The 12692-nt window shown below is 39.6% G+C and overlaps 1 protein-coding gene across 1 annotated transcript in view; it reads left to right on the top strand.

The window, feature by feature from the left end:
* The window catches only part of PLCG1 (phospholipase C gamma 1), a 226712-nt gene extending 215397 nt beyond the window's left edge, over positions 1–11315 (top strand). The window contains exon 32 of the mRNA XM_085892672.1: positions 6118–11315. Coding sequence (XP_085748798.1) covers positions 6118–6181 — 64 coding nt within the window. The 3' untranslated portion in view covers positions 6182–11315. The remainder of the gene's footprint in view (positions 1–6117) is intronic.
* The last annotated feature ends 1377 nt before the right edge of the window (positions 11316–12692 follow it).

The raw sequence follows: 12692 nt of genomic DNA, 5'->3' as shown, positions 1-12692 counted from the left end.
TTGAAACCGCGATCGTAGAAACCAAAGGCCAATGGGAAAGTGGGGCATCAGTTCCTGGATTTTGAGAAGTTATCGAAGAAGTTTAATGACAGCCATAAATAAACACGTTACGAGGAAATCAGACACAGGTGGAGGCCATTCAGCCCGTCATGCCTGTGCGACATCAACACCACACTAATTTATCAACACAAGATCCAAAGAAGAAAATGCAAAATTTCGTCTAATTTTTTAATCGTGTTTTTTGTTGGCTTGTTTATTTGTTTATTTTTTTTATTTCTCCTCAGGGGAGGGGGCATGGGCTTGGTTAAAAAAAAAAAACGCACATCAACCACATTCTAGTTTAAATAAACATGTAAATAAAATAAATACAGTGTAAATTAAACAAAAACACAAGAGTTTTACCTTTTAAGTCGATTAGAAAATGGCGAGGTGGTTATGGTAAACATATTACATACTCTCACTGTACTCTGCCATAAATATAAAACACCAGATTTAGCTTGAGTTGATGCTGTTAGAGGGGGGAGTGGAGCGGGAGAAGGGGTAAGTTGGGAAGATGATTCAGCGAACGGAAAAGCAGCATTAGCTTTACGACGAAAGCACCTGCAGCGTTTCCACAACCCACAACAGAGAAGGGTAACACCATCCTTAAATCGCCTTACCTTGAACCACGATCTTCCATGCTTGGGAACCAAGGTATAAGATGACATCATCCTCCGTCTAATTGGTGTTAAAACCCTGTTCCGTTATAATGAATTCCTTTGCCTCGATTTGTTTCATGAGCTGCGCATGACAATGTGTTTGAGAATCAGGGTTCGAATCTGGGAGTCGGAAATTAAGTGTTTTGGCAATAATGTTCGGATACAAAGTTGGAAAATGAACGTTTGGGAATTTGTTTTGAAAGACAATGAAGGCTTACAAATGAAGAAGAGTACAGTGGGGAAGGTTATCCTTGCAATAATTTATCCCGGAATGGCAGCCCGTACAGATGCCGCATTTTCTTTTCGAACCAATCGATGTAACAACTCGATATTTTCCTCCAACGTCATAACCTTTCTCTGCCTTTTGGTACAACTAACTTTGTCCATAATAAAGCTTCACATTTGGGGTCATTAAAAACGATGCACGAGAAACAGCACAAGGCTCGAAATGGAATGTAATCGTTCATGCACGGGATGCAAACGACGACTCATCTCAGCTCAAAAACCATGATTGGTCGAAATGAAATCTCACAATAACCGAAACAGAACACAGTAGGTTGCCCGCGATTGGTAGAAACCCGCAATAGTAGAACCCGCATTCTTGGAGGGTTTCCTGTTCATATTTTCAAGTGTTTTTGTGTGTTTATACGTTATTCTTTCACGGCAGAACCATAGCACGTGGAGGCTGCAAATTTTGGATGGAGGTACTTCAGAGTCTGGGCAGTATTTTAAGCTACTACAGTAACTGCACTTTGACCTTGTCATCCATTTTGAGGTCACTCATGGTTGCTATAAAGTGTGTATTATGATGTGGGGCCAGGCAGTGCTGCTGCTGGGCTGCTGGCAAAAGGGAACCACCATGAGGTCATTAACTCCATAGCTTTTCATTGTCCAACACATCCCAGACATCCCCTGCTAGTGGTTTAATATTTCTCACCACAAGAATGAAATGTAGTTCACGGTTAGTGTACTGTATAAATAATGTACGATTCTAAAAGGTAATTTGGAATAGATAGGCTGTGTTGATGTTTAAACAAGAATGACCACACTGTAGTCACATGTGACACTAACATATATATATATATATATATATATATATATATATATATATATATATATATATATATATACACACAATTCCAGCAATGTGTGTGTGTGTGTGTGTGTGTGTGTGTGTGTGTGTGTGTGTGTGTGTGTGTGTGTGTGTGTGTGTGTGTGTGTGTGACCGCTGTTTCTCGACAACCTCTAGTCCGATCTAATTGAAACTTACCAGGTATATTGCTGGGGACCTGAGGATGTGCCTTTTCAAGGTTTGATATTAATCGGACAAGTGCTTCCCAAGTTATGGCCATTTATTTACCAAACCAATGGCAAGACACATTGTTGCGTGGGCGTGGCTGATGGTGAAGGGAAGCTCAGTCACGTTCCCCATTACGGGTTACAACGTACGGGCTTCCGGAGAGTGATGACTTCGTGTATTCTAATAATTTCTCGATTTCTTATGCGCATTTATAGATAAACACAATGCCCCAAGTTATGATCGTTTTCATATTAGATGGTGCATAAATTTGGGTAACATCAGAGTTAGCTGGTATGCTCTGAAGCAGGAAGTAAATTATTTTTTGCACATTTTTTTTCTCCTCTTTCCTCTTCTCTTTGTGTTTTTCCTTGCGATGACATTGGGAAAAGGCAAAATACGTTGGTGCTAATTGAATAATTGGCCATTAAGAATAAATTGCGAATAATCGTAACTGCCATATGCGAACTTCCGGACAGTGAGGACTTCACTTCCGGAGAGTGACGATTACTGTATTCTTTCTCGATTCTTTCTTTCTCGATTTCTGTACTTTCTCGATTTCATTCTCGATTTTCTTAAACCCAATACCCCAATCCAGTCAGTGACGATTACTGTATTCTTTCTCGATTTTTTTCTTGATTTATCGACTTACTGTATTCTTTCTTTCTCGATTTCTGTACTTTCTCGATTTTATTAAACACAATGCCCCAATCCAATCGTCGTTTACGACAGCGAAGGAAAGAAGCTGCGCGTCGTGCACGCGCAATGGAATCTGACGAAGCACGAGCTGCTCGCTTGACACGCAATGCAACGCGCATGACAAGGCGTCGTGCAGCTCAAACGGATGAAGAACGAACTGCTCGCTTGGTAGACAACACTGAACCACGTTGGTATGCCAAAGAGTTTCAGGATGTAATGGCTTTGGTCCGAGTCAAGGGAAAACCTGACTTTTTCCTAACATTCACCTGCAACCCAAAGTGGCCAGAAATTAAACAATCACTTTTTGAGGGTCAGTCAGCCAATGAAAGACCTGATATCATCGCCCGGGTGTTTCATATGAAGGTGGAAGCACTCAAAGCAGACCTCCTCAAGAATGACATTTTGGGGCATGTGGACGCTTATGTGATGGTGAAGGAAACGCAAAAGCGTCACCTTCCCCATATACACATGCTCCTGACCGTGGTACCTCGCGACAAGCCCAAAACACCAGCAGATGTCGATCGCGTGGTCTCTGCTGAGATTCCTGACAAACGCACAAATCCGGAACTACACCGTATCGTGACATCACACATGATTCACGGCCCATGTGGGGAATGGAACATCTCGAGCCCTTGCATGGCAGACCGGAAGTGCACAAAGGACTATCCCAAAGCCCTACGAGAAACGACAAGCTTCTCTGATGACTCCTATCCCCTGTACAGAAGACGGTTCTGGCATGCGGTTTGAAAGTTTTTTGTTTTGTTTTGTTTGCACCTACGGGCACACACCTACGGGCACGCACCTACGGGCATGCACTAGTCTATCTATAATAATTGGAACCATAATCTGTACAGAGAGTGTCGGTGCTGCCGAAGCAGTTTCCTGGGCTCTTGGGCACAATCCTGGACAGGTCGCCACTCCGACGCAGGATACTCGAAGGGCTCAATTATCCCAGCAAGCTGGTACTCATTTCGCCGACCTCAGAAGGATGACAGGCTGAGTCAACCCCCTGGTGTATTAATTCAGCGGCCAACGGGGCTTGAACTCAGGACCCTAGGATCCCAAGCCGCCACCCTAACCGCTAAGCCAACACCAGGCTTTTATATATCTATCTATCTATCTATCTTGATCTTGATCTTGATCTTGCCTCTTCTGGCTATTCAACTCCCTTATCCTTGCAATTAAACGGCTCAGATTCCATTATCTAAGCTGTCACATTAACCTTTTACCGTGTCTGTTCTGTGTTCCCATGCGAATGAATAAGATTAGGTAGATAAGATTCACTGTGATGCAGAACAGGGGATTCATTTCATATCTGCTACGTGTGTGTGTGTGTGTGTGTGTGTGTGTGTGTGTGTGTGTGTGTGTGTGTGTGTGTGTGTGTGTGTGTGTGTGTGTGTGTGTGTGTGTGTGTGTGTGTGTGTGTGTGTGTGTGTGTGTGTGTGTGTGTGTGTCCAGCCATCCATCCGTCTGTCTCTGCCGGGCGCCCTCTGCTGTTATATACATTTTGCTCATAAAAACCTGAATGTGGTCATTCCGGGTATGTAACCTCACCATTAAGCATGAGTGAATTGACTTTAAAAATCTGGTAACAGGCTGATTGGGAAACGCACATTTAAAGCACTCTTAAAAGATGAATCGTATGATTGTGAAACACATTTATTGTGCTATTAAAAGATTAATGTGACACCTCTCATCCATGTCAGCCTCTGCCGTGGTTATAGCACAACGAGCTGATTCGTCACATGGTTACGGATGGTTTAACCCCAATACAGGCCGTGCAAAAATTATGTAATGCTATTTTTTAGGGAGGCCCATACGGGCTAAATTAAACATTACTAATACTTTTTATCGCCAGAGGCTTACAGACCTGACGTGTTCGGCCCACCAGAAAGCCAAGATGGCGGCCATATCATTTTGCCTGGATGCCATGGTGGGTGGAATCGGGTAACCAATGTGGGTGTGTCCGACCAATGGGTGCACATTTCAAAAATCGATCCCCAACAACAACAGCAATGCAGAGCTCTTGTAGACCCGCGACTAAAAATTGCAAAGAAAACACTTTGCTTTCTCGAAGATGTTATATTATAACACAAACTTCTAACTTTGGTGCTTATTTGTTTGTTTCGTAGTGATAATATTAAGATGTTCACTGCTTTATTAATTAAGGTGTAAAGGTGGTGATACTATGTTGTTATAATTTGACTTTGGAATTGCATATTTACGTCTTGATTTTGCTTAAAAGTTTTATAGTCTACCAACATAGTTTAAAAAGATTGTGTCCAGAGGATATTTAAACGTTTAGCATTTTACTCAACATTTAATGACATAGACGAACGGTTACACGTTTCACCTTCCTCAACCAACTCAATGAGGTTGGGGAGAGGGGCTCAACGGATGAGGTGAACTTGGTGTCTCCCAATAATGGGACAATTCTGGATATTTTATATATCCTTGCAGAAAATTTAAATATTTTTAAAAGATATAATTGGTGAGTTGAGGTCTAATTGTTTGTTCCCCCCTGAACATGAGGGGGGATGGTCTGAGTAAATGCGATCTGCGTTACATCATCCTTGATGAAAAGTACTCTGTGTTTCACTTGCATTAAATTGAGAATGAAAAATGCAAAAGCGGTTTTCACTCATTTTGTCACTATGAGGGTGAGGGGAGAATTATTCGGATCCTCTGGACTCCCTTCCTCTTCCCTAATACACCTATGCACAACCGTATCGTGGACAATATATATATATATATATATAGTTTTCTGCTTGGATTGACTACCCAAGATACGTGGCTGACAAGATCGCCTTGAGGTATTCATGCTTGCCATTGAGCTGTCGAGCCTGGGTTAGAATCTCGGCCCAGTTATGTTATATACTATCGCTGGTGTTTTGTAGGCAGGGCATCCCGTCTACTAGCATTAGTTGGTGGATGTTAAAGATCCCAAACTTTCCTTCATGAAGAGTATGTGAGTTATTGCCTGCACCCTAAACAAACTCCAAATGCCTGCACCCTCATTTGAGTATCCTGTGTCAGAGTGGTGACCCGTCCAGGATTGTAACCCTGGCCAATGGAACTGCCTTGTGTCCCTCATGGTGCGAGGAGGATTTAAACAAACCACCCACAGTATCATTGCCCTGTGGTACATGGCTTGCTCTTCTATTAAAAAGAAAAAACAAGCCGTACTTTCAAAGAAAATTTCGTGGAATATTAATTTTGATAACTTTATGTGCATTGCAAGCATGAATCTGCTTGCTTTCAAAATGTATCCATTTACATCCCTTTAAACATGCAACACCACAGTCATTTAAACTGGCAAGATACCCTGTTCTTGTGATGATAAAATGAACTCAAACCTTATAATCTTACTCATTTTAGCTGAGTGCTCATTCTCACTTTTTTTTTTCATGCCCTTCTCTTTAGATTGCGCGAAAGGAAGGAGAGCCGGCGGCGAACGGAGATGACTCAGGCGAAACGAGGGTTCTAACGGAGCACCCAGCCTGCTGTCCAAGGCATATCCTGTTAGTTTTTGAGGAGTTGGTTTTATTGGTGGAGCTAATTGTGACAGTGACATGGACACTCATCTGCTTAAATCAGGTAGCTCTTTGGCTGCAGTAAGCCAATCAGTGCTGAACATGGCATCGACAGAACATCGGGTTGGCCAATGTCTCCAATGTATAGACGTGTAATAGTTTGCTGTAAAGAAAACGATGCACCTTGAACCGTTCTCTTTTTAAATTCGGTATAGCTTCCCTTTTATTATTATTATTTTTTATTTCTTCTTTCTAAATGCCGTACCCCTCGCTGAGCCACGCTAAGCCTGTCTCTTAACCTTTGGTGCCTTTTATTCTTCCCCCTCTTTTTCCTGATCCTACCTTTTGTACTTATTTCCTCTTTTTCATTTATCCTTGTTTTTTTTCCATCTTTTTATCCTTCTTATTATAACCACCATGTAAAGAGAAAAATATCTTTGTTGATCCCACTCGGATTTTTTGTTTTTCGTGGAGGTGTATTGAAAGATTGCTATGATTGTTATTTTTATTAACTTTTTTGGTGCCTCCAGTTTTCCACAAAAACGTTTGTTAGTTCTCTCCATTACCTTTAATCAAACATTTTACCAAGTGTATCATCTGGTCATTCAAATGCAACACAAACATGTTGTTTTTATTCGTTTAGAGCAGTGGTTCCCAAACTTTTTTGTCCATGACCCAAAATTTGAAATCACATTTGCCTCGCAACCCAAATGATACTGGTACCTAGTGTACCTATGATAAAAATTGTCAGAGAAAATGCTTTTGACATGAAACCCCCCCTCAAAAACTGAGATTTTGAGGGGGGGGGTTCAAGTTTGGGTCATGACCCTGGGTTTGGGAACCCCTGGTTTAGAGGTAAACACAAGGGAAGGGTTAAAATTTCATTTTCATAAGCATAAAAATTTCATAAGCAAACTAAAGTTTTTAATGGACATTTGAGCCTTTCACGGGAAGTTTGATGCAAAGGTAGGGCATTGACTGTACTGCATGCCACCCTCTCCAGTTCTCGAGGCTGCCGCAAGATTGTGACGTACCTTCACCAGGACTGGGCGTTCAAGATGCCAGTGTCGTGCATTTGGTAATGTGAATGAGCAGGGAAGATGAAAGGGGAAAAAACATTCCAATCACCAGTGGCAACATTCAGTCATTCCCGTTCAGTCGGCATCGCTATCGCTATACAATTTCCAAAATCACACCGCACCAATCCTTCTCTGTCCTCGTTTCGTTCTTCTGAACTATCACTAAGATGCGCATGCGCTCAAATTCAGTTTAAATGTATTCTGGTTCAAATTAATCTGGCCGATTTCCATCAGGAAACTCCACTTTATTCTATAGTGTTCAACAGCATTGAAAGGACACTCCCTGTTCAACGACTTTCTTCAAAAACTCCAAGAATCTGTACACCACTTCTATCAGCAATTTGAGTGCTATTTTTTATTAGTCACAATATGCTTAATCTCTTAATTGTTTGTTTTTTTTAATTGACTTTTTGTTTCAAGACATTCATAAACAATGACGGGAACATTTGAAGGGGAGGTATATTAAAACTGGGTTTAGTTTCCCTGTCGTTTTCATTCCTAAATTCTTATTTTTATATTTTTTTAGTCGTAGTATCCTCATCTCGTATAATATTATCCTTGCTATTCCTCTAATTTCCTTCACACCACCTCATATTCCTCCTTATTTCATTCTTACCTTTTTATTTTTGGTTACTGTTTTTATATTCCACCCCTAACAACTTTCCCAATTCTCCTCGCCCTTACCCAATGTCTCCTCGTAATCAGCCTATATTGTAAACTAGCAAAAGTACCTGTCCCCAGTGATGGGAGAAATAACCATAGAAGATGATGGCAGTCATACAGTTACCTGGGAAAATGAAATCCATCCTGCAGGGTTCAAGTTCTGCTTCATCCTTCAGGTGGCATTCCCACTGTGGGTGGGAGTACCCTTCTCAGCTCACCTTCAGTTGGTAATGTGCTGCAGCACTTTCTTGGTTGCACAATACCACCAAAGGTGGTGCTATTCAAACCAACTGCAAAAGTGAGGAAGTATACCCCCATCTTTTTCCCGGGGGTTTAAATTTTAATGCCGAAAGAGCCGCTAAACCCGCTTTAACCTGGCCGGTAAAACCTTTTACCTCCGTGACAAATTTGGTCCAAATCCATCTAGAGGTGTAGGAGTATATATGTAACACACAGACAGAAAGATCGACATTTATAGTATAGATGATAGATGTTACTGGATTACAAACATGCAAGTGCACTGAATTTACAAGCACCATGCTGATGGTCTCCTCGACACTAATGCTATAGATCCAGTAAAGCTCTCTGCAGTTTAATGTTTAAGCTTGTGCACATTTTTCTGACAAAACACTTTGGAAGTACAGTATTCCTCATTTAATTCTTACCTCATGACATTTTGCTTCATTTTTGTTATGAGACATGTATGTTACAAACATTGTTATTTTTTTTGTTTTTATGCCTCCACAGCCAGAGGCTTTTTGTTTTGTATTGGACGTCCAGCTATATGTCCGTGCATGTGTGCACAGCAGATTTTCATTACTGCGATAACTTGTGAACCGCTAAAAGAATTTTCACCAAATTTGGGACAAGTATGGACTATGATGCAAAGATGAACTGATTCGATTTTGGGGTCAAAGGGTAAAGCCCATGTGACCTTTAATTGAAAATAATTTTGTTACCATACACTAACTTGTCAACCACTGAAAGGATTTCAACCAAGTATGGACTGTAATACAAAGATGAACCGATTCAATTTTCCATTCAATAGGTCAAGGGTCATGTGTCCTTTGAAAATCATTTTGCAGACCATAACTCGAGTTAGAAGGATCTGAGGTTGTCTCTCTTTTACTCCTTTATCTTTATTCTCTCTTGTGCTCTCTCTCAGGTGACCTTTGATTTTTCATGTGACCTTTAATTGAAATCAAACTTTCATTTTCTTTTTCAACATCAAGCATGGGCGCTGATTAGTCCATCGACGTATTCACATCAAATTTACTTTCTAGTTTTTTTATTTTTTATTTTGGGTGGAGGGAGGGATGTATTACATATCCAAAACTAGAATGGCACTCGGTAGAGCGTTTGCTTCTGCCAGGCTGAACAGTGTATGTTTTGTATCCCACTAATAGGCCAGATCTGGATCCAGACCTGAACCCAAATCTAATCGGCTTGTTCTTGTCATCTACCCAACTCATCCACATAGCCTTGTCATAATCCATCCACAGATTGTTGTTATATCCTCTACTATACTGTATATCGTTTTGGCCCTATCTCTCAATGGTGAAGAATCACTTTTAAAAATTAACATTCTTGGATCCAGAAACCAGATTTAAAAAACTTAAACTGGTCGAAAACTCGATCGAATCATGTAAAATGCGTACTCTCATTATTTCATGTTTGATCCAAAACCTTCATTTGAAGGGGAAAACAACTTTTATTAATTCTCTACAATTGCTAAAGTTGTGAATTTAAAGGTGTTTGCACCAAAAATGCTCTCTTACAAAAAAAGAAATTTACTTTTCAATGCAGTGGTTGCAAGATCATTTTATCAATTTAGTGGTTTTGTGGTCTTGGCTCAAAGTGAAATGTATGAATAAGCGACAATGTGAGCGGTCATGGGGTCACGGTGGAGGGTAGGAGGGGATAATTTTAATGCAGAATTAAGCCTGTGCACTTTGAGGAAGATAACGTTCTGTGCCTCGATAACACTAATTGCTTGTATGACACTGATCATGGTTGAGTAATTGTGCAAAACTTTATTTTTGTTTGGTTTTTCTCATAATCATGGCAGCATCTCATGAATGGGAGGTATTCAGTGTGGCTAACACTATTTGGCTAAGTGCTTTAGTGTTTAGTATTGTAGCATCATATCATAGCATAACATAACCTATTACACTATTACTTTAATACCTATGATAGTCCTTGTATGGCAATGAGAGTACACACTCTTGGTAAGTGGTCACCTACCATCTCAACCTAAAGCCCATATTTGTACATCAGCCTTACATTAACACTTGTAATCCTAAACCTATCCAAAAGCCACATTTTCAATATACCGTTTTGTTTTATTTTGTTTTTAACCAAACCACAACCTTGTGGAATTTAAATTTCAGTGTTATTTTTCTTTCTTTTTTTATAACAAGTGCATAATCCATATAGTGGTCATGAATTGGTTTATTGTTGATTTATTTCAGGTTCTCTTTCATGTATTTGGGACGAAGCCTGACCATGAACCCTGAACTTTGTTGCAGCAATCCTTGTCGATCGTAAAGTTTTGCAACTAATCAGCGAGTGAGCACTTTGTAAGAAGCATTTTTGAATTGTTCTTTTTAAGTGAAACACTCTGACCATAAGCATTTAGGGAAATGCAAACGACTTACCTAAAAATATATATGCAACTGTAACATAGCTGTGAAGGGTGAGTGTAAGTCACTGTATGCTGAATCCCAGCACACTACTTCCAAGTTTGTTTATGTCATTTCCTTGTAATTCAATAAAGTTATTTCCTTCACAAATGTGAGGGTTTTCTTGTTTTCTACAAATGTTTTTGAAGCAAATGTAAAAGATAAAACACAATAACTTCATTATTCATGTTATTTCTAATAAATGTGGGTTGTAAGTACAAAAAGAGAACAAAATAATGCACAAACAAGAAAGATTTTCATGTGACCTTTAATTGAAATCAAACTTTGATTTTCTTTTTCATCATCAAACATGGGCGCTGATTAGTCGCATCGATGTATTCATGTCAAATTTACTTTCTAGTTTTTTTTTATTTTGGGTGGAGGGAGGGATGTATTACATATCCAAAACTAGAATGGTACTCGGTGGAGCATTTGCTTCTGCCAGGCTGGACAGTGTACGTTTTGTGTCCCACTAATAGGCCAGATCTGGATCCAGACCTGAACCAAAATCTAATCGGCTTGTTCTTGTCATCTACCCAACTCATCCACATAGCCTTGTCATAATCCATCCACAGATTGTTGTTATATCCTCTACTATACTGTATATCGTTTTGGCCCTATCTCCCAATGGTGAAGAATCACTTAAAAAAATTAACATTCTTGGATCCAGAAACCAGATTTTAAAAACTTAAACTGGTCTAAAACTCAAATCATGTAAAATGCGTACTCTCATTATTTCATGTTTGATCCAAAACCTTCATTTGAAGGGGAAAACAACTTTTATTAATTCTCTACAATTGCTAAAGTTGTGAATTTAAAGGTGTTTGCACAAAAAATGCTCTCTTACAAAAAAGAAATTTACTTTCCAATGCAGAGCACGATACTTGTGAAATCCACAAAACAAATTTGATCTTAAAAATAATATAATTGGTGGTTGAATTCAGTGACCTGATATGCAAATCCAGTTCAAATTTCTAGTCTATCAGAGGAAAATTGAGGATTTTAGAAATTTGACAAAGTTGTTGATCTTTGGCCTTATGTTGACCTATTGATCTCAAAAACAATAGGCTTCTTGCTTATGACGAACTCAGACAGGTGGTGAAGTTTCATGAAGATCGGTTTAAAATTGTGACCTGTAGGCAATTGACAAACAAACATACAGAATAATCCACAAGACCAACCAATATACTGGAAAATTCTTTGATTTTCGCAATTAAAAATGTGACCTTTTACTTGCTTTATTTAAAATTTCCACATTCTGTAAGATTACTAAAGAAAGGTGATCTTGCAGAATGTCGAAATTGGAGAGGAATTAATTTAACATCCGTCCCAAGTAAATTATTTGGAAGAGTGCTGATGCACAGAATTAGAGATCTAGTTGGCAACGAGTTGAGGGATGAGCAAGCAGGTTTTAAAAGAGGTGTAAGCACAGGTGAGCAAATATTTATTTTGCACAACATAATTGAGCAGTTAGCAGAGTGGTAACTCTATACATTACTTTTGTGGACTTGGAAAAAACCTTTGACTCCGTGCACCGAGAAAGCCTTTGGAAGATCATGGCTAGTTATGGAATCCCTCGCAAAATAATCAGAATGGTACAGATCTTGTATGAAGATAGTGAATGTGCAGTGCTAGAGGAGGGAAAGGAATCACAGTGGTTCATGGTAAAAACAGGAGTGAAGCAAGGAGGTGTAATGTCCATTTTTATCTTCTTGCTAGTTGTACACTGGATCATGAGGAAGATGGCAACAACACAGGGATAAGGTGGAAGTTTTCAACCAAGCTCGAGGACTTGGACTTTGCTGATGACATTGCCCTTTTGTTATCGAGCTACCAACATATGCAAACGAAAGTAACAAAAATGAATCAATTTTCACCAAAAACAGACCTTGAAATAAAAAATAAGAAAACAGAGGTTTTGAGGATAAGTAGTAAAAGCAACAACAGAAATCAAATTGAAGACCAGCATCTAAATGAAGCTCATAGGTACACTTATTTAGGGGCCATGTCAACAAACAAGGAGGAGGGGAAGAAGATATTAG

This window comes from Eptatretus burgeri, chromosome 8 (assembly GCF_056783735.1).
Source record: "Eptatretus burgeri isolate ZD-2024b chromosome 8, Ebu_testis_v1, whole genome shotgun sequence".
Taxonomy (NCBI): Eukaryota; Metazoa; Chordata; class Myxini; order Myxiniformes; family Myxinidae; genus Eptatretus; species Eptatretus burgeri.
The sequence above is the reverse complement of the archived record's forward strand: the minus strand, read 5'-3'. Positions and strand labels throughout refer to the sequence as shown.